This window comes from Nelumbo lutea, chromosome 5, assembly GCF_056320005.1.
Source record: "Nelumbo lutea isolate HS-2025 chromosome 5, American lotus-T2T, whole genome shotgun sequence".
Taxonomy (NCBI): Eukaryota; Viridiplantae; Streptophyta; class Magnoliopsida; order Proteales; family Nelumbonaceae; genus Nelumbo; species Nelumbo lutea.
In genome coordinates this window covers 73,338,243-73,360,171 of record NC_142688.1, presented here as the reverse complement: position 1 = coordinate 73,360,171, position 21,929 = coordinate 73,338,243, and the positions used below count along the sequence as shown (strand labels likewise).

General features: G+C 41.4%; 1 protein-coding gene across 6 annotated transcripts in view; it reads right to left on the bottom strand.

Moving 5' to 3' along the window:
- Positions 1-21,929, bottom strand: part of LOC148852903 (uncharacterized) — a 115,529-nt gene that overhangs the window by 14,273 nt on the left and 79,327 nt on the right. For all 6 annotated transcript variants that reach the window (XM_088945401.1, XM_088945398.1, XM_088945399.1 and 3 more), the window contains 7 exons: positions 10,945-11,015; positions 10,087-10,187; positions 9,901-10,004; positions 9,754-9,807; positions 9,523-9,578; positions 9,357-9,395; positions 9,086-9,230 (listed from right to left, as the gene is read on the bottom strand). In XM_088945401.1, the coding sequence (XP_088801527.1) occupies positions 9,086-9,230; positions 9,357-9,395; positions 9,523-9,578; positions 9,754-9,807; positions 9,901-10,004; positions 10,087-10,187; positions 10,945-11,015 (570 nt within the window). The remainder of the gene's footprint in view (positions 1-9,085; positions 9,231-9,356; positions 9,396-9,522; positions 9,579-9,753; positions 9,808-9,900; positions 10,005-10,086; positions 10,188-10,944; positions 11,016-21,929) is intronic.

The following is a 21,929-nucleotide window of genomic DNA, read 5'->3' as shown; positions in this document are numbered from 1 at the left end:
AGAGCCTATCTAGGGCTTCTCATGTGTGTCTAGTCCAGCCGACCACATGAGGACTAGCTAGGGCTGGAAGCTTTGAGGAAGTTTTTCGGTGGCTGAATCTTGGAGATTACCAGGAGAGGTTCGCAGTAGTTGAAGACTTGCCGCGGCTTGCAGAGAGTTGGTAATCAGGAAGAGCCAGCGAAGGTTAGGGTTCAGGTAACCTTAGAAGACGGTAAAACGAAGTACATAAGTAAGTTTTTTTTTACTGAGTTTCAGAGACTGCAATCAGTCGAGATAGGTTGGACCTATCTAGAAAGAGGGGCCAAACTGTGTTCAAGTTTGTTCTAGGGTTTGACTGTTGGGCCGAACCCCCCTCTTCAAAGGTGATTAGTTTTTAGGGTTTCATATTGCCCTACGACAAGTCCCACTTGTGCGGACTGCTTGGAGAGTGCAGCTGAGCACTTACTTCAGACCTACAATTGAAACCCTAATTTTGGTCTCACTGCAGTGGGGCCCACATCAGTAGTGATTTTAGAAAATAGCATCTCAGATTGATAGGATGCCTGGTACTGTGCATGCCGATTGATTTCAGATCAGATTTGAGTTGATTTCTTGCATATACTGTGATAGGCGATTGATTTCATATCAGATTTGGGTTGGTTTCAGATCGGATCAGATCAGATTTCAGACTTGTTTGTTTGACTCTGTTTTCTGGTATAGTTGCTCTAACAGTTTGTAGCCACTGAATCTTGATCAAAGATGGAGTTTAAGGGTCAGGGAGAAAGTAATTTTGGAAACCACAGTTATGGTAGTGTATCTGAAACTGGGTTTCAGATTACAACTATGAGATTTGATGGGTCAAATTATTTGGAGTGAGCGCAATCAGCCATGATGGCTATTGGAGGAAGGGGAAACTGGGTTACCTCTTGGGAGATGTGAAAGAACCTTCCAAGGAGGACCCAACATACACCAAGTGGGTTCAAGAGAACCATTTGGTTATGGCATGGCTGTGTAATTCTATGCAGCCACATATCAGTCGAAATTATTTGTCGGCAAAGACAACCAAAGAGATATGGGATGTTGTGAAAGAAACCTATTCCCAACCCCTTAATGTTGCCAGAGCCTATGAACTGAAGTGTGAGGTGAACAGCCTTAAACAAGGAGAGAAGCCAGTTTCTGTCTACTTCTCTACCTTGAAATCCTTGTGGCATGAGATTGACCATCTAGAGACCCTTGAGTAGGAGAGTCCCAAAGATGCACAGACTCACAGAAAGCAAGTCGAGACGAATAAGGTATTTGAGTTTCTGGCTGGTTTGAACTCAGAATATGACATTGTGCGACAACAGATATTGACAAGAGATAGTGTGACCCTCTCTCAAGCATACTCCCTGGTGCATAGTGAAGAGACCAGGAGGAAAGTCATGATGCAGCCTCAGCCCTCTTTCCCAGCCTTGACAGCTATTAAACCCAAGCCAGGGGGTGACTCAGAAAGGGACCGGAAGAAGGAAGATAAACGGGATCTGGTATGTGAACATTGCAAGAAACCCAAGCACACAAAAGATACTTGTTGGAAGCTACATCCTCACTTGGTCCCAGCAAAACTAAGAAATAAGAAGGGTAATGCTCATATGGCAGTGAACACTGATTCAACACCCTCACACAGTTGGAAAAGGAAGTTGGGAGTTCAGCTCAGCCATCTCAGTCACCATCGGCTCCTGCCACATCTGCATTTGCACATTCAGGTACTCGAGCCTCAGCTTACCATGCTTCAACTCCAGGTAATACTGATCACTGTTGGGTAATAGATTCAGGTGCATCTGACCATATGACTAGCTTGCCATCTTTGTTCACTTCTTATCACTTGTCCTCTGGCCGAGATAGAGTATCCATTGCTGATGGCTCTCTTGTTCCCATTTTGGGCAAGGGGGACATCAAGCTATCGGATACTATCTCTTTATCTTCTGTCTTGCATGTTCCTAAGCTTGATACTAACCTGCTTTTAGTTAGTAGTATTACCAAACACATGAACTGTTCAGTAACCTTTTTCCCTGACCGATGTGTTTTTCAGGATTTGGAGACGAGGAAGGTGATTGGGACCAGCCGTGATACGAACGGGATCTATCTGCTTGGAGAGAGTTCTCGTCGGGAGGAGTCAGTGGATAAGAAGTCTTTTGTTTCCCAGTCTGTGAGTTCGGTTATGCTTTGGCATAACCGATTAGGTCATTTGTCTTTTAAGTCTTTGAAGAGTCTGTTTCCTGTTTTATTTGAGTCTGTTGAGTTATCAAAGTTGAGGTGTGAGAGTTGTGAGTTTGCCAAACATTGTAGAACCTCTTATTCTTTAGGTAATAAAAGGAGTAATTCCTCTTTTGATATTGTGCATACTGATGTTTGGGGGCCATATCATATCTCTTCTATGGGTGGGTATAGATATTTTCTACTGTTTGTTGATGACCATACCCGGTTTTCTTGGGTCTATCTTATGCGTTCTCAGGATGAAGTTCCTGCTCTGACCCAAAACTTCCATCAGATGGTTCTCACTCAGTTTGGGACCAAAACCAAAGTCCTTAGATCTGATAATGCAAAGGAATACTTTGCTCAGCCATTGACCTCCTACCTTCTTAGCCATGGAGTTATTCACCAGAGCACTTGCCCTTATACACCATAGCAGAACGACGTTGCCAAAAGGAAGAATAAGTATATCTTGGAGGTGGATAGAAGCATTATGTTTACCTCCAATGTACCTATTCACTTCTGGGGTGATGCTATCCTCACGACAGTTTATCTCATTAGTCGAGTTCCTTCCCGGGTCCTTGATATGAGAACCCCCTTTTCCCTTCTATACCCAGACGAGGAGTTGTTCATTGTTCCCCTTAAAACCTTTGGTTGTACCTGTTTCGTTTAGCTTCTCAGGCCTCATCATTCCAAGTTTGAACCTAAGGCCTCCAAATGCATTTTCCTTGGTTATGCACAAACTCAAAAGGGTTATTGCTGCTATGATCCGGTTTCAGGGAAACAGTTTGTCTCCATGGATGTCACCTTCTTTGAGGAGACACCCTATTATCCTAGGGTTTCTCCTCAGGGGGAGAGCAGTGAGAGTGAGAGTGGGGCTGTTTTGAGTTTCTTTCCTTAGGGGGAGAGTAGTGAGAGTGGAAGTGAGGCTGTTCCTTTACCTATTCCACTAGATAATGAAGGTTGTAGTGGTAAGGGTGGTTAGAGGGAGCCGGAGTTGAGAGTCTATCACAGGCGATGCAGGCAGGTTGATCCTAGTCTTCGGCAGTCCCGGCCAGCTCCAGTTCCTTCTGCGGCTCCAGATCCAGAGCCTACTGAGATACCTCTCACTGTTGCCACCTCCCTTCCTGTGGATGACCTTGATCTCCCTATTTCCATTCGCAAAGGGAAACAACATTGCACAACTTCTACAGCTCACAGCATCTCACAGTTCTTATCCTATGATCGTCTATCACCATCTTACCGGTCCTATCTCACTTCCATTGCCGATGTCCCTATTCCAAGAACAGTGCAAGAAGTCTTATCAGTTCCAGAATGGAAAAATGCAATGCAAGTCGAAATGGATGCCCTGTTGAAGAATAATACTTGGGCACTGGTTGACCCACCAAAAGGAAAGAAACCGGTGGGATGCAGATGGGTGTTCACTGTGAAGCATAATGCTGATGGCTCTATTGAAAGGTACAAAGCCCAACTGGTTGCAAAGGGGTTCACTCAGACTTATGGTATAGACTACTTGGAGACCTTTGCCCCAGTAGCCAAGATGACCACCATTCGAGTTTTGTTATCCCTTGCAGCAAATCATTCTTGGCCCCTGTTTCAGATGGATGTTAAAAATGCCTTTCTGAATGGAGACTTACAAGAAGAGGTTTACATGCAGTTGCCTCCTGGATTCTATGATACAGAGACAGGTAAGAAGGTTTTCCGACTAAACAAGGCATTGTATGGTTTGAATCAGTCACCTAGAGCCTGGTTTGATAGGTTCATATTAGCCCTTGGAAGGTTTAGTTATGTACAGACCCAGTCAGATCATACACTATTCATCAAGAGGGTGGAGTCCTCTCTGACACTACTAGCAGTATATGTTGATGATATTGTGGTGACAGGAAATGACAGTCATGAGATTGAGTCCCTCATACAGCTCCTTCATCAAGAGTTTGAGGTGAAAGATCTTGGTGCACAACGGTACTTTTTGGGTATTGAGGTTGCTAGATCCAAGTAGGGGATTTTTATCTCTCAGAGAAAATATGTTCTAGATCTGTTGGCGGAAACTGGAAAGTTGGGTGTTAAGCCGGCTGATACACCCATTGAACAAAATCACAAGATTAGTGCAGAGGGTGGGGAGCCACTTGAAGACAAAGTTATGTTCCAACGGTTGGTTGGAAAGCTTCTATATCTCTGCCTCACTCGGCCGGATATCAGCTATGCAGTTAGTGTTGTTAGCCAGTACATGCACTCCCTTAGAACTTCTCATCTTCTTGCGGCAGAGAGAATATTAGCATACTTGAAGAGATGCCCAGGTAGAGGTATATTGCTCAAGAACAATAATCACATGAGGGTGGAAGTCTATACAGATGCCGATTGGGCTGGAAGTGTTGATGACAGAAGGTCTACCTCTGGATATTGTGCCCTGGTGGGAGGTAACCTTGTCTCTTGGAGGAGTAAGAAGCAGAGTGTTGTTTCCCGCTCCAGTGCTGAAGCGGAATACATGTCAATGGCTAATGGAGTGGCTGAAATCTTATAGCTGAGGTCATTACTTGAAGAGTTGGATATTGACTATGAAAAGCCCTTAATGCTGTATTGTGATAATCAGGCAGCTATTAATATAGCCCACAACCCAGTGCAGCATGACAGAACTAAACATATCGAAATTGATCGACATTTTGTGCGAGAAAGGGTCACATCACAAGAAGTCTATCTTCCGTGCATCACATCTAGTATGCAGCTCGCGGATATCCTCACCAAGGCTGTACCAAGGAAGAAGTTAGAGACAGACCTATCCAAGTTGAGCATGATAGATATCTACTCCCAACTTGAGGGGGAGTGTAGAGAACACTGATGTGGGCCCCACTGCAGTGGTGGTCCCCACTGTGTTCGTAGGACAGCAGTGTAGTTATTTGTTTCAGTTATAGTAGTGTCAGTTTGAGTCAGTTTGTTAATTCAGTTGTTATTTATTTCAGATTTTATTTACTTTATTTATTATGTAAGTACCAAGGGCAGATGTGTCCTTTCCATTATGTTAAACATAACCTATAAATATTAAGAGAGTGGTGGCGGCAGATTTGTAAGAATCTGTCCCTCCTTTCAACAACTTGTATTCTCTTGTTTGTCTTCTATTCTCTCTCCTTTCTCCCTCTTTTTCTTCTGTTTTGCAAACCTAAAACCTATTAGGATTCAAGACTGATTACAGTCTTGATCTTCTACTAGATAAAAGGATACGAACTGAACTCATCTTAGCTACTGGTGCAAAGGTTTCCAGATAATCAACACCATAGGTCTGAGTATACCCTTTCGCTACCAACCTTGCCTTGTACCTCTCTATCTTGCCATCAACCTTATACTTCACTGTGAATACCCATCTACATCCGACAGTCTCCTTGTCTGGGGGGAGCTCGACTATTTCCCAAGTTTGGTTTTTGACCAAAGCATCCATCTCATCTTGCATGGCTGTTTTCCACTCAGGTTTGGAGAGAGCCTCAGTAACATTCCTGGGTATAGACACAGAATCCAGGGAAGAAAGAAAAGCATGGTAGGAGGGTGATAAGGCACTGTAGGAAAGATGGTGTGAAATGCAGTGGGCTGTACACTTTCTCTTCCCCTTACGAAGTGCAATGGGAAGATCAAAGTTAATGGGATCAGCTGCAACAATGGTGTTCGGAACAGAAACATTATCATTAGAAAACATAATAGGCTTAGGCTCAAGAGAAATACCTGGACCTGTATCTGCCGAATTTGGAGTTTTAGAAGGACTGACAGAGAGTGGTGTGGGTTGAGGATGTGTAGAGTCAACCATCATCTGCCGGTGCTGATATTTCTGTGATGTTGCCCGTAATGGCTCAGGTAATGAAACTGGAGGTGTAGGTGCTGGTTGAACTGATGGAGGCACCACAAAAACAGGAAGAGGAACAGATTGTGAGTTTTCCTTCCCAAAACTCTCCCCCTGAGGAGAACCACTCGAGAAGAAGAATGTGGATTCAAAGAAGGTAACATCCATAGTAACAAATCTGCTCCTCGACACTGGGTCATAACAGCAATACCCCTTTTGGTTCTAAGCATACCCAAGTAAAACACATTTCTTGGCCTTAGGATCCAATTTATTGCGATGAGGGCCAAGAATGTGAACAAAATAAACACAACCAAAAACCCTCAGAGGTATATGAAATATCTCTCAATCTAGAAAAATAAGGCTAAATGGCACCTTAAACCCCAAAGTTTGTAAAGGACCACGGTTAATCAAATGCACAGTTGTAAGAACTGCATCTCCTCAGAACTACACAAGAATTGAAGCACACACCATAAGACTCCTTGTGACCTCCACAATGTGTCTGCTTTTCCTCTCAGCAACTCCATTCTGTTGCGGTGTATATGCACAACTGCTCTGATGAACTACACCATGTTCTAAGAGATATGTGGTCAAGTTCTTCTCAAAGTACTCTCTGGCATTATCTGATCTAAAAGCCTTAGTTCTCATTCCAAATTGTGTGAGAACCATTTGGTGGAACTGTTGTACCAAGTTAGGAACCTCATCACGTGATCTCATCAAATATATCCAAGAATATCGTGTATAATCATCCACAAACAAGAGAAAGTAACGGAATCCTCCCATGGAAGGGATATGATATGCCCCCCATACATCAGTGTGAACAATATTAAAAGCAGAAGTACTCTTTTATTATTTGGTTTAAAAGACTGTCTACAATGCTTTCCTAACTGACAACTCTCACACTCCAAGGTAGATAACTGAACAGACTCAAACAATTTTGGGAAAATACATTTCAAAGAATTAAAAGAAAGATGTCCCAAGTGATTGTGCCAAAGCATAATCTGGTTCACTGACTCTGACCCACTACTACTGCTGTTGCTAACATGATGGCCTTGATGTCTCGGAATCTCATCCAGAAGGTAAACTCCATTCACCTCACGACCATTCCCAATCATCTTCTTTGACTATAGATCCTGCAAAACACAATTACTAGGAAGAAAGGTCATGGAACAATTTAAATTTTGTCAAAGAACTAACAGACAGTAGGTTGGTATGAAGTCTAGGGACATGTAAAATAGAAGACAGAGTTATATCATCGGTCACTCTAACTGCCCCCTTCCCAGCAATGGGCATATGTGAACCATCTGCTATAGAGACTCTGTCTCTACCAGGGCACAACTGATAGGAACTGAAAATGGTAGGGTCATTAGTCATATGCTCAGATGCTCCCGAGTCTATAATCCAGGGAGGTCCCTCCTTACATGAAGTGGATGCAAGATTTGCAGTTGCATATGAACTACCTGTAGGTGCAAAGGAAGTGGTGTAGTTGGCTCCTGCATTCTGCTGTTCACCTGGAAGGCTAGAGCTAGGTGAATCTTTCTTACTCATAAGCTGTCCAAACCTCTCCAATTCTGTTCTCACTGCTGCTACTGCAATGGATTCCCGATCAGTTTGGGAGAGAGGGGCTGAAGAGTCTCCTGTAGTGGCTACATTTGCATTTCCCTTCTTGTTTCTTATCTGAGCAGGCATAAGATTTGGATGAAGCTTCCAACAAGTGTCCCTAGTATGCTTAGGCTTCTTGCAATAATCACACACCAAGTCCTTCTTATCTTCCCTTCTAGTCTCACTACTCCCCCTGTCTCCATTCGGCTTAGGTTTTGTTGTACCAACCATAGCCGACTGGTCAATCCCAGGCTGTCTCAACATTACATTCCTCCTACTCTCCTCTCCAGAGACAAAGGCATAGGCCTGAGAGAGTGTCACACCCTCCATAGAAAGAATATGCTACCTAGCAATGTCAAATTCAGGGTTCAGCCCTGCCAAGAACTCAAAAACCCTATTCCTCTCTACCAGTCTATGATAAGTTGCTGCATCATTTACACTTTCCCATATCACAGTTTCTAAGTGATCTATTTCCTGCCATAGGGTTTTCAGTATGGAGAAATACATAGCAAGAGGTTTTTCTCCCTGTTTCATACTTACCACCTGATTTCTTAACCGATAGGCTCTGGCTTCATTTTGCTTCTGAGAGTAGGTTTCAGTCACTCAATCCCAAATCTCCTTAGCAGTATTAGCCCATAGGAAATTTTTTGCAATATGAGGTAACATAGAATTACACAGCCAGGACATTACCATGTAATTCTCCTGCACCCATCGAGAAGAGTCTGTATCAGGTTTCTTCACCTCCCTAGTGAGATACCCTAATTTTCCATGGGCACCAATAGCCATCTTAGCTGATTGTGCCCACTCCAAATAATTTGTACCATCAAGTTTTACTGTAGTAATGATCCCAGACCCAAAAATATCACTACTACCTCCAACACCTAGTCCCACAGTACCGGTAGATTTTATCTCAGTATTCCAACTCTCCATCTTATTTCAAACAGTTCAACAGTAAGAAAAAAGTAGATTGGAGACCTTCAAAAAATAATTTAATATCACACACATAGAAACCAACCCTTCCGGAAGAAGAAAACCCTAACTAGAGGGAAATCTCTCTCCACCCCACGCCTCCCAACGGAGAGAAATGTGAATCGATCACTCCAAGAGGCCCTGAAAATTCCAAAAACCAAACCACCCTCTTTAGAAAATCAAAAGAAAACTAACAATACCTGGGAACCCAAAGTATAAATAGAATAGGGTGGGCCAACCACAAGGGCAAACATACCCATTTTTTCTTTCATTTGTTCTTTTCCTCTTCTCTTCTACTTAATCATCAAATGTAGTTTGTCAAAAAGACTTGTCCTTGTTACAACCAAATATCCATGTTTAATTATTGTATCACCAAATAAACCAAGAAAGTCCAAATAAATATGTTTCACAGTAAAATAAAGAATGAAAATAGAATGGGGAACTGCTTTCTGTGTCATGAATGTGTACAAAAAGATAATCACTGACCTCTTTAATTTCATGCCACATGTCTTTGGCTGTTATACCCTGGGAATTTCCAGATATAATGAAGCATGGACACTCAGAGACATGAATATCAGAACTTTCTTCGGCTGCTATGGCATATGTTACTGGAGGTTGTCCATCAGCAGTCCTGAATGTGCATATAAATAGCATTAGAAATCAGAAACCAAACCAATTATATAATGTACATACAAATACTTTCGTGAAACCAATAATTTGGAAATTTTTTCCTCCATATGGAGGAAAGCACACTTGCTTGTGATGTAGAAGTACACCATGCACGCCATTCTTCACCCTATGGAATGACAAAATAAATTCATATATATATTAGAAAAATTTTCAAACAAACAAAAAAAATAGGAATGGAATCTGTGAAATGTAAAAATAGTGCTAATGTTTACAACTCTTAGAGGTATTCATACTTCATCTTTGAATTGAAGTGATAACCAGAAAATCCAGAGTCACCACCAACAGAATTCTGAGAAGATGACAAAAAGGAAGGAATAATTTACAGGACTATATGAGATTTCAAAGAAAACAGATAAGAGTTGCAGTATGACTAAAGATATGCTGCAATTGAAAGGAAAGCATAAAAGCTTACAAGCAAAAGCTTAAATTGAATAGAATATGCAATCTAAACAATCATAACTTACAGTCCATGTGAAAAGCAAGGTGATATCTGCAGCAGTCTCTCCTGAATTGAATAACTAGAGAGAGAAAAGAAAGTGTAAAGCATCAGCTTAATATCAAATTGCTGGTAATAAAATCTTACAGCAAGTTCTTCAAAGGTTTTTTGATACCGTGAATGTAAATACTGCTACAGGAAAACTGCTCTCCTTATAATTATGAGGAATAAATGGTGAAATCTGACGGCAAACTATTCTAAGTTCTGGATCAGGTTCACCTGGATTGAGAAGAAAGGGGTTTTTAATATATAAAGATCATGATCTATGGTAGTGGAGATAAGGTATGACAAGTCCACAAACCGTCATATACTGTCCAAGATCTAGGAAACAGTGCATGATATGTAGAATTTTGTCCATTCAGGTTCCAGTCCCAGGATCCAATCCCTGAAATGTTACTCTCCCTGCATATCCATGTATATTTTTTCAGTGTTATTTATTGTCATTTCCATTGCATCAGACTTCCAAATATAAATATCAAATTGTGGCAGTCTGAATCCAAATCTAATTACTCCAACTTGGTTTTTTTACATTGCTTTTGGGCTGAAATTTTACCTAGGGCTAGGTTAGAGTTTAGGCTCAAAATCTAAACTTTATCTTGTGTTGATTGGTTATGGCCTATGGCAATGAAACCAAGCCTAAGCCCTAAAATATATACTGCATATTTTTGTGTGTACATATGCATCCTTGGAGATAAGTATGACCATTATTAAGCATATAAATGACAACACCTTAGGTGTTTGGTCCTGGGGTATGCATGGCCATGGTGAATGATTGTGTTCAAGCCATAAGAAGCTCAGTGTCATAGATTTTTAGCATTGCATTATATTATAATAGAACCTAAGAGGCCGTTTGCTAACAGCTGAAGTGGTTGAACTGAACGATTTATTGCTTGTCTTTTAGTGAATAAGTTATTAAGGAGGTCGTGAGCTCCTTAATTGCTCAAATTGAAGTTGGTTAGATAACTACATCTCAAATATTTACTAGTAGTTATTTTATCTATTGAAATACAGCCAGTAGATCATTCAGTTTGGCCACCTCAGCTTTTATCAGACCACCCCAAAGCAAACCATCTTAAGTTGCATCCCCCTAAACCATATCAATTTTTGATTAACACGATGCCAAAGTCCTGACAAGTAATAACAAAAAGTAGAGGCTTACATCTGCAATTCTGGGTTCTTTGGGCATAATACAGTAGAAAAACTTTTTCCATTTTCACGTGAAACAAAGGCCTAGATAAGAAACAAAGAGTGGATCACTGCTCTGATACCATGTTAAGAGTATATCTACCACAATTAACAAGAAAGAAAGAAGAGTTTTAGAGAAAGACAGACAAGTTAAATATAGAGATCTAACACATAATTAGTATAAAGTGTATGTAAAAGTGTGGAGAAAATGTAGAGTTCAATCTCAATATAGAAGTAAACAAAGTAAAGATGCAAAGAATGATTCAAGCTGAGATAACTTACTGCTTATGTATTTATTGAAAAGCAATTATATTTGGTCACCAATGTGTTAAAGGGTACTGTGCAGTAATTTTATATTATTATGATAGGGGTACATGAATATTTATCTTATCATATAAAATGTGAATGAAAGGTTTAAAACCCTATTGTTTTTGCTCATAAGTTCTTTTTCTCTCTTTTCCCTTTTACTTTTTCTTAATCCTTCAATTATGCGAGGAGATGTGATTTAGACCAATAAAATTAACAGAAATATTTAGATTAGAGCAGGAAGATGGAAGGAAGAAGACAAAGACAGCAAGAAGAAGAAGTTCAATAATCTCCTCTTTCCCCTACTCTAATCTTTTTATTAAACTTACTTAAGTTACATAATTTACAAGGAGGCCCTTAAGTAGGCATCCACATCAGCAAAAACACTTAAAAACAAAACAGAAGCTAAAGGCCCATAAAGAAAGAAGGCCCAATAAGAAAACATAACAAGAAGAAACTAATAAGAATGATACTAAAGGACTAGGGCCCATTCGGCCCAGTCTCTCTACACTCCCCCTCAAGCTGAGCATAGATATCAATCATGACCAACTTGCTTATAAAGTGAACCAGCTTTCCTTTAGGAACACCTTTTGTCAAAACAACAGCCAACTGTTCTTCAAAAGCAACAAATGGTAAGCGGACTTCTCCTGAGGCAACTCTCTCTCGTATAAAATGCCTGTCAACTTCAATGTGCTTAGTTCTGTCATGTTGAACAGGATTACGTGCAATGTTGATAGTAGCCTGGTTGTCACAATATAACGTCATTGGCTTCTCACAGTCTATACCTAGTTCTTCTAAAAGTGATCTCAACCACAAAAGTTCAGAAACTCCATGTGCCATTGCCCTGTACTCCGCTTCAGCTGAGGATCTTGCCACTACAGACTGCTTCTTACTCCTCCATGATACAATGTTCCCTGCTACCATAGCACAATAACCTGAAGTGGACCTCCTATCATCAATACATCCGGCCCAATCAGCATTAGTGTATGCTTCCAGCTTCATGTGTCCATGCTTAGCAAACAAGATACCTTTCTCCGGAGTCCCTTTAGGTAGCACAGAACCCTCTCAGCAACTGCTAAATGTGTATCTCTGGGAGAATGCATAAACTGGCTAATTACACTAACTGCATAGGAAAATATCTGGCCGAGTCATACAAAGGTATAATAACTTCCCAACCAGTCTCTGGAACACTCCCTTATCAGGCAATAGTTCACCCTCAGTAGCTGACAGCCTATGATTTAGGTCTATAGGAGTAGAAGCAGGTCGAGCACCCAATTTAACAGTATCTGCAAGAAGATCAAGAACATACTTCTGTTGAGAAATGAAGAGACCATCCTTAGATCTGGCAATTTCAATTCCCAAGAAATATCTGAGTTCCCCGAAGTCTTTAAATTCAAACTCAGTGTTAAGAAAACTTTTGAGATGAACAACTTCTTGGGTGTCATTACCAGTAACCACAATATCATCAACATAGACAATCAGAAGGGTCACTATGGAATCTCTCCTCTTAACAAACAAGGTACGTTCCGACTGAGTCTGTGTGTACCCAAAAGCAACAAGAGCAGCCTGAAATCTGTCAAACCAGGCACAAGGAGATTTTTAAGGCCATAAAAGGACTTCTTTAGTTTACAGACCTTTCCGTGCATCTCCTTGCCATACACCCCTGGAAGTAAAGACATATAGACCTCTTCATGTAGGTCCCCGTTCAAGAAAGCATTCTTTACATCAAACTGATGAAGAGGCCAATCAAAAGCAGTAGCTAAAGATAGCGCAACTCGAACTGAAATCATCTTGGTTACTAGGGAAAAAGTTTCTAGGTAGTCAATACCATACATCTGAGTATACCCTTTAGTAACCAAATGGGCCTTATATCTCTCAACAATACCATTAGAATGATACTTAATAGTGAACACCCACTTACAACCAATCAGTTCCTTTTCATCAGGCGATCCACAATTTCCCATGTATTGTTCTTATGCAAAGCATCTAGTTCAGTCATCATAGCATCCCTCCATTCTAATTTGGACAAGGCTTCTGGGACAGATCTGGGAGTCACATGTGTGGAAACAGAGGCAAGGAAGGAATAGTAGGAAGGGGAAAGAAGGTTGTAGGACAGGTGTTTGGAAATGCAATGAGCTGTACATTTCCGTTTGCCTTTGCGAAGGGCAATAAGGAGATCAAGGTTAGGGAACGGATCCGAAGTGGTAGAAGATGGCTGACCTGTTACCTCAGTAGCGATGGGAGGAGCAAGAGGCACATCTGAAGGCGTGGAAACAACTTGCAAGTCTCTAAGTCTTTGTCTCTAGTACCACCTTTGGATAATAGGATGGGAAGGAAATGTGGGAGGATGAGCAGCAGGAGGAGGGGGAGCAGGAACATGAGAAGAAGAGCCAATAGATGACTCGATTGGAGGAGACTCCATAGAAGATTTAATGGGAATTGAAAGAGGAACAGATGGTGACAATGCAAACAACTTCTCTGAATGCTCCCCCTCAGGAGAAGTGCCAAAGAAAGGAACCGACTCTGCAAATGTGACATCTCTGGAAAAAAAAGCGAGTGCCACGAACTGGATCAAAACAACAGTATCCCTTCTGTGTGGAGGCATATCCCGAAAAGACACATTTGGGTGTTTTAGGCTCAAACTTATGTCTTTGATGACTATGAACATGAACATAGCAAGTGCACCTAAACATTCTAAGAGGAAGAGAGAAAAGATCCTCATTTGGAAAAAAGCAAACTAAAGGGAGTTTTAAACCCTAGAACCCGGGAAGGCGTTCAGTTTATCAAGTATATAGCTATAAGGACAACATCCCCCCAAAACGTAACAGGAACATGGGAAGCAAAAAGGAGGCTCCTTGCAACCTCAACCACATATCTGTTCTTCCTTTCTGCCACTCCATTTGTTGAGGAGTGTAGGAACAAGAACTCTGATGAATAACTCCAATGGTATCAAAGTAGGAGGAAAGGTTCTTCTCAAAATATTCCTTTGCATTATCAGATTGAAATATTTGGATCCAAGTGTTAAACTGTGTAAGTATAAGTTCATGAAATTTTTGCACAATATTTGGTACTTCATCCCGGGATTTCATGAGGTAAATCCAAGTGTAGGAATCATCAATGGAAAGGAGAAATAGATCTTTTATAACTCACTGAAAAAAGATTGTCTACAATGTTTTGCAAGTTCACATGACTCACAATGAAGACTCGATAGGGATATTCCCTTAAACATTTATGGAAACAAATGACTCAAAGCTGAAAAAGACAAATGACCAAATCTGAAATGACAAATCATGACTCTATCAACCGACTCTGATAAAACAAACTCCAAAGCTACTCCACTAGCTAATCCAGAACTTTGATTAGAGACATCCAACAAGTATATCCCATTCACCTCATGGCCACTCCCAATCATCTGCTAAGACTTCAAGTCCTGAAAAACACAATAAGTAGGAAAGAAGGTTATGCTGCAGTTCATTGATTTTGTTAAAATACTAACAGATCAAAGGTTAGTGCTAAGTTTGGGAACATGAAGGACAGAGAATAATACAAGTGAGTCAGAGGCTCTAACATCCCCCTTGCCAGAGATGGGAGAAAGAGACCCATCAACAAGAGAAATTTTCTCTCTACCCGAGAGGAGTTGGTATGAACAAAAAAGGTTGGGTAAGCTAGTCATATGGTCTGATGCACTAGAATCTATGATCCAAGAAATTCTAAGATTACCCAAGGCTGTAGAATGATTTGTAGAAGCACGAATACCTGAATGAGCAAAGGCGGATGTAGAGGGGGTGCCGGAGGAGGAAGATGCAACAGTAGACTCCAAGTGATGTATCAACTTCCGATATCTCTCAAATTCTGCCTTCACTGCTACCAGCTATTCCACAACAGATTTTTCTTCACTTTCAGATACTGTAGCAACATTTTCATTCTTGGGCTTTCCAGACTGACCACCCTTCTTAAAATTGCTGTTGTTCCGAAACCTTTCTGGAAGAAGATCTAGATAAAGTTTCCAACAAGAATCCTTCCTATGTTTTGACTTCTTGCAACGTTCACATATCACCTCCTTTTTTCATTTACCCCCTTTGGTTTTAATCCAACATGTGCAAAATGTTCTAGGGGAGGTGGGGTCTGTAGCTGTACCTGTCTCCTGCTCTCTTCACTGCTCACCATAGAGTATGCCTGAGCAAGTGACACTTCATCCTTGGCCAAAATATTTTGCCTTGTAATATCAAATTTAGGATTGAGTCCTGTAAGGAATTCAAACACTCTTTCTTTCCACAAATTTTCTGAAAGTTTCTGCATCTTTGGTGCTTTCCCATACGAATGCTTCCATAACATCTATCTCCTGCCATAGTGACTTCAACATCAAATAGTAGACAACCACACTCTTCTCCCCCTATTTTAAAATTTTCACATCATTCTTTAGTTTGTAGGCCCTTGCAACTTTAATTTCTAAGAGTATGTTTCTGTAACACTATTCCAAATCTCCTTGGCTGAAGTCATCCACAGATAGTGTTGACTTAAGTGGGGCTGCATAGAATTTACCAACCACCCAACAACTGTGTAGTTATCCAGCATCCATTTCTCATATGTTGGATCAGTCTCTTCCGGCATCACCTTACTACCCATGAGAAACCCTAGTTTACCCCTACCATAGACATGGATCTTAATAGAGTGTGCCCAAGCAAGGTAATTTGTTCCGTCAAGTTTAATTGTAGTCACTCCTGTCATAATGGAATCTATGGGACCAACCTCCGACACCGGGATCTGCTTCATCTCACTTCTAGATTGCTCCATCAATCAAACAAAAATAAAAAAACAATGTTTTCAACCTTTATAGACCTAACTAAGGTCACTCAAACACTCAAAAGTTCCAAAACTAGGGTTTCACCGTACCTGGCCTCCGGGGAGAAACAGAGAAGAGGAAGTTGCTCAAACCAGAGCAATCCAAACCACTTCCAACTGCAGCGCCCACTTTTGGAGATAAAAAGGAACCCTCCAAGCCTTGAGCCCCACACCCAAACAGCCTCTTTAACTCGTAACTGGAAACTCTCTAGTCGGCTAGGGTTTTGGGAAAAATTCTGCAGTCCCACTTTCTTGGCAATCTTTGACCAGCTTCTAACTCTCCAAACCCTCTACCAACTAGGCATACAAGATCTCTGATTGATCAGCAATTTATCTCTCCATACACCTTTCGATTAAAAAAAAAGGTGTTTGGGAAAAAAAAGGAAAAAAAGGAGAAAACGAAGGAAGACCTGCTCTGATACCAAGATGTGATTTAGACCAATAAAATTAGCAAAAATATTTAGATTAGAGCAGAAATATGGAAGGAAGAAGAGGATGACAGCAAGAAGAAGAAGGAAAAATGGAGAAGAAAGGAGAAAGAAAGGTGGAGTTCAATAATCTCCTCTTTCCCCTACTCTAATCTTTTTATTAAACTTCTTAAGTTACATAATTTACAAGGAGGCCCTTAAGTAGGCATCCACATCAGCAAAAACACTTAAAAACAAAAAAAAAAGCTAAAAGCCCATAAAGAAAGAAGGCTCAATAAGAAAACATAACAAGAAGAAAGCAATAAGAATGACACTAAAGGACTAGGGCCCATTCGGCCCAGTCTCTCTACACAAGGAGACCTGTTGGGTTGGGGCCAATGATAAGTTATTTGGTCCAGCTTTGTTTTATTTTTATTTTCTTTATTCAATTAGGATGTTATTGGGCCTTTGGCCCATTAGTTTATGTTAAGTTAAGTTGTGACTGTTCAACTACTTCAAGTAGCTGACCTACTAAGGGTATTACTGTACTTGTTCATTCTTTTTTATAAAGTATATAAATCAAAAGGTGGTGGTAGCCAAATCTATTCAATTCTGGCAACATCCCATTCTCTTCCTTTCTCTTGCTGAAACCTTTCAACTTCTTTCCTTTTCTTCATAAAGATCATATCAAAAACAACTTTCAAGAATTTACTTGGTATCAGAGCAGGCCGAAAGCTACTTGAGTTGCTCTTTCATGCAGCCCTAGATCAGCCGACTGCATGGTGAGGTGAGAGTCTGATAGAAGACCACAGTAAGCCCAGTTTTTGGAGTTTTTGGTGGATCTATTTTGCCTTGTAGCTGGTCTAGGGTTTTCCACCAAATTTAGGAAGAACTAGAGAAAGGGGGGACCTATTTTTGTAGGATTCCTCATTTTTGACCTAGGAAGTGGTGCCCTAGTTTTTTAGGGTTTCTTGAAGTTTTTTGAAGAGGCCCCACCTGTTTTGGAGGCCTCTGGAGGGAGCAGCTGCTTCTTCTCTCTCTTTTCCTACTCCTGCGGAAAAGGAATCTTTTGTGTGAGGAGCTTCTAGGTTACCGAAAGGGTGTTTGTGGTGCCTGAAGGAGATCATTACATATTTTTTCATCTTAAAGTGATTTTCTAACCCTTTTTTGGGAATAATGGAGGGTCACGGGGCTGAAAACAAATTGGGGAGTGAGATGGGACAAGGGGGAGGAGGTGTCAGAGACCTTTTTGGGCTGAGACCATCACTACATTTAAGTTAGATGGTACAAACTTTTTAGAATGGTCACAATCTGCCAAGATGGCTGATGAAGGGTAATTTGGTCCTCCTAATCGCCTCACGACATGTTGCCTTCGAGTAATAACTCAGTGCTGAGTAAGCAAATTAGCCTGGAGCACCTCGCCTAGGCTGACCACCACCTTGGCCAGGCCAAACTGACAGGCACCCAAACTCACGACGACCTGTCACAGAGACCAGCCGAGCTGTAGTAATCCATAATGACCTGCGAGAAGAGCCCACTGACTTGGACCGATAACACGTTACCAGCCCGAGATCTTCGGGACGTTAATACCTCGACCATTAGATCGGCCTATCGTAACGCACGCCTCAGAGTTACTCGGGCATAGCATAACCTCCGCACAAATCTCGCAACCGACATTAATGCGCCCAACTAAGCGGAAACGGCTCTGCGAGAAGTAGGCAAACTATACTTCATCCTTCTATACTATAAAAACCAGGGGGTAACTCCATGTACACTTCTTCTTGCAAGTCTTCGTTGAGGAAAGCATTCTTAACATCCATCTGAAATAGTGGCCACGAGAAGTTCGCAGCAATGGATAGTGTTCTTCTTTGCAACTGATGGTTCTTAACTCCTGCACTTTTGACTGAAAGCTAAACTACTGTAGCCGAAGTAGCAGAAAAGAGGAGAAGAAGAAGAGATGCTGAAATGTCGAACTAGTCTTCCCAGTCGACAGTACTATTATTTATATTAAAGTACAATACAATGTTACATGAAATGACTGGGATGCCCCTGATTAGTGATGGGACACCCAGACAACTTAAAAACACTAAACAGACTTAGGCCCATTAACACAGGCCCAGCACATGACAACTTAAACTCAAATACAGGCTAATAAGAACTCTTATCAGCCGAACCATCCATACATACAAAACCTTCAACCTAACACTCCCCCTCAAGCTAAGCATGGATGTCAATCATGTTTAGCTTGCCAAGAAGGTCCATGAACTTTGCTGTAGCCAACCCTTTAGTCAATACATCTACAATTTGCATCTCAGATGGAGTATAAGGCACACAGAGTTCACCCGAGACAATTCTTTCTCTAACAAAGTGCCGATCAATCTCAATATGTTTCGTCCTGTCATGCTGCACGGGATTGTTGGCAATGTTGATGGCAACTTTATTGTCACAATATAGCCTGAGAGGACCTTCAGCCTTAATGCCAAGTTCATTAAGAAGAGTTCTGAGCCATAAGAGTTCAGCAACCCCATGGGCTGTAGCCCGATATTCTGCTTCTGCACTTGATCTAGCCACTACATTCTGCTTCTTACTGCGCCATGTGACCAGGTTTCCTCCCACAAATGTATAGTAACCTGAGGTTGACTTCCTGTCTCCAACAGACCCAGCCCAATCTGCATCAGTGTAGGCTTCAATTTCAATTCTATTGTTTTTCCTAAAGAGAATTCCCTTCCTTGGGCAAGTCTTCAAGTACCTGGGAATCCTTTCAACTGCTTTCATATGAGGGATCTTTGGAGAATGCATAAATTGACTGACAACATGCACAACATAAGCAATATCTGACCGAGTGAGGGATAAGTATATCAGCTTCCCTACCAATTTTTAGTATCTCTCTCTATCACAGTAGTCCTCCCCTACTGATTCCTGCAGGCCATGATTCTGTTCTATTGGAGTATCTGCTGGCCTGCACCCCATCATGACTGTTTCCTCTAGGAGGTCAAGAACATACTTCCGCTGACATATGTAGATTCCCTTTCTTGACCTGGCAACTTCAATCCCAAGAAAATATCTCAAATGACCCAAGTCTTTGATCTCAAATTCCGAAGCTAGAAACTCCTTCAATCTTCTTATCTCTTCCAAGTCATTCTCGGTAATTACCATATCATCCACATAAACAATGAGTGCAGTAAGTTTACTATCCTGTCTCCTTATGAACAAGGTATGGTTTGCACCACTCTGAGTGTACCCCACCTTCTTCATGGCCCCACAAAGCCTCTCAAACCATGCACGGGGAGATTGCTTCAACCCATATAATGCTTTCCTCAGTTTGCACACCTTTCTACCAAATCGTAGCCTGGTGGAGGTTCCATAAATACCTCTTCATGAAGGTCACCATTTAAGAAGGCATTCTTCACATCCAGCTGATGAAGTTCCCATGAAAAATTTGCTGCTAGTGACAAAAGAACCCGAATTTTGTTGAGCTTTGCTACTGGGGCAAAGGTTTCTTTGTAGTCAATCCCTTCTTTATGAGTAAACTCCTTTGCCACAGGTCTGGCCTTGTACCTTTCAATAGACCCGTCCTCCCTGTGCTTTATAGTAAACACCCACTTGCACCCAACAGTGCTCTTCCCCTCTGGCAGATCCACTAATTCCCAAGTTCTTGCTTTCATTAGGGCTTCCATCTCTTCATTCATAGCTTCTTTCCACCTTGGATTAGACACAGCCTCTGAGTACCTAGAAGGAACACGCACAGAGGAAAGAGCAGACACAAAGGAGTGATAGGCAGGAGATAAATGTGAGTAAGAAACAAAATCAGCAATGGGGTGTCGGGTGGTGCAAGAGCGAATAGGCTTACAGAGAGCAATAGGAAGATCCAAATCAGAAATATGTGAGTTGGAAGTACCTTGGATTGTAGAGACAGATTGATCCGAGTCCAACTGGTTGCTGTCATGAGATTGAGGGCCCCTTTTTCTTCTGTTGTATGTAAATATCTCTTTCTGTTGCCTACTAGAGCCTTCAGGAACATCTGCAGCATCAGGAGAGGTAACCAGCACAGTGGGAGCCTCACTGGGTTGACCTGGAATGCCATAACAAGGAGTAGGTGGAGAGGATGGAAGATCCGAAGTAGATAGGGGACCAAAAAAGGAGGGAGAATGAGAATCCCCTTCCGTCCCACTAGTCTCCCCCTGAAGAGGATTCTGAGAAGACTGAAAATAGGGTTGAGACTCAAAGAAGACCACATCTCTGGTGACATACTTTCTCTTGGAGACATGGTCATAACACTTGTAACCCTTTTGTGTAGGAGAGGACCCCAGGAATACTCCCTTTGTAGCCTTAGGATCCAGCTTGGTCTTCTTTGGATCCTTCACATGTATGAAACATATACAGCTAAAGACCCAAGGAGGAAGGGAAAAATCTGGAAGAGTGGGACACAAAATAGAGAAAGGGGTTTTCATACCCAACACCTTAGATGGCATCTGATTGATCAGATATGATGCAGTAAGAACCACTTGAGACCAGTATTGCTTGGGGACTTTGTGCTGGAATAGTAAGGCTCGAGCTATCTCCAATAGATGTCTATTCTTGCACTCAGCAACCCCATTTTGCTGAGGGGTATAAGCACAGGATGACTGATGTAGTATGCCAGCATCTTCCATGAATAAGTTCAAGGATTTTTCAAAGTATTCAGCAACATTGTCTGACCTGAATTGCTTAATCTTCTTATTAAATTGAGTTTCAACCATCTTGCAAAATGCCATAGTTATCCGTGGTACTTCATCCCGTCCTTTTAACAAGTAAATCCATGTGCATCGAGAGTGGTGGTCAATAAAACTGATAAAGTACCGAAAGCCATCAAAAGAAACAATGGGTGAAGGGCCCCAGACATCAAAATGAACCAAATCAAAAGGAGCACAAAAATCATTACTGGAAATTGGATACACAGTTCTACATTGTTTTGACACTTGACATACTTCACAGGTTAAACTCTGACTTGAAATGCCCTTAAACAGTTCGGGAAACAACATTTCTAATGAGGAGAAAGACACATGACCTAGTCTAGCATGCCAAAGATGCAACTTAGCTTTTGACTCCACACTCTCCGGACTACTACCAGCAGATGCTTGTAAGGCTGAACCAATGTCTGCATCAAGATAGTAGAGTCCTCCATACTCATGACCGCACCCAATCGTTCTCCTTGTCAATCTGCATCAAGATAGTAGAGTCCTCCATACTCATGAGTAGGAAAAAAAATTATACTACAGTTCAAATTTTTGGTAAGTTTTGAAACAGACAAAAGATTTGAGGTGAGACTGGGAACATGCAAAACTGATTTAAGAGAGAGGTCCTTGCTTAGGTCAACCATTCCCTTTCCAGAGATAGTGGAGAAAGACCCGTCAGCAACTCTCAT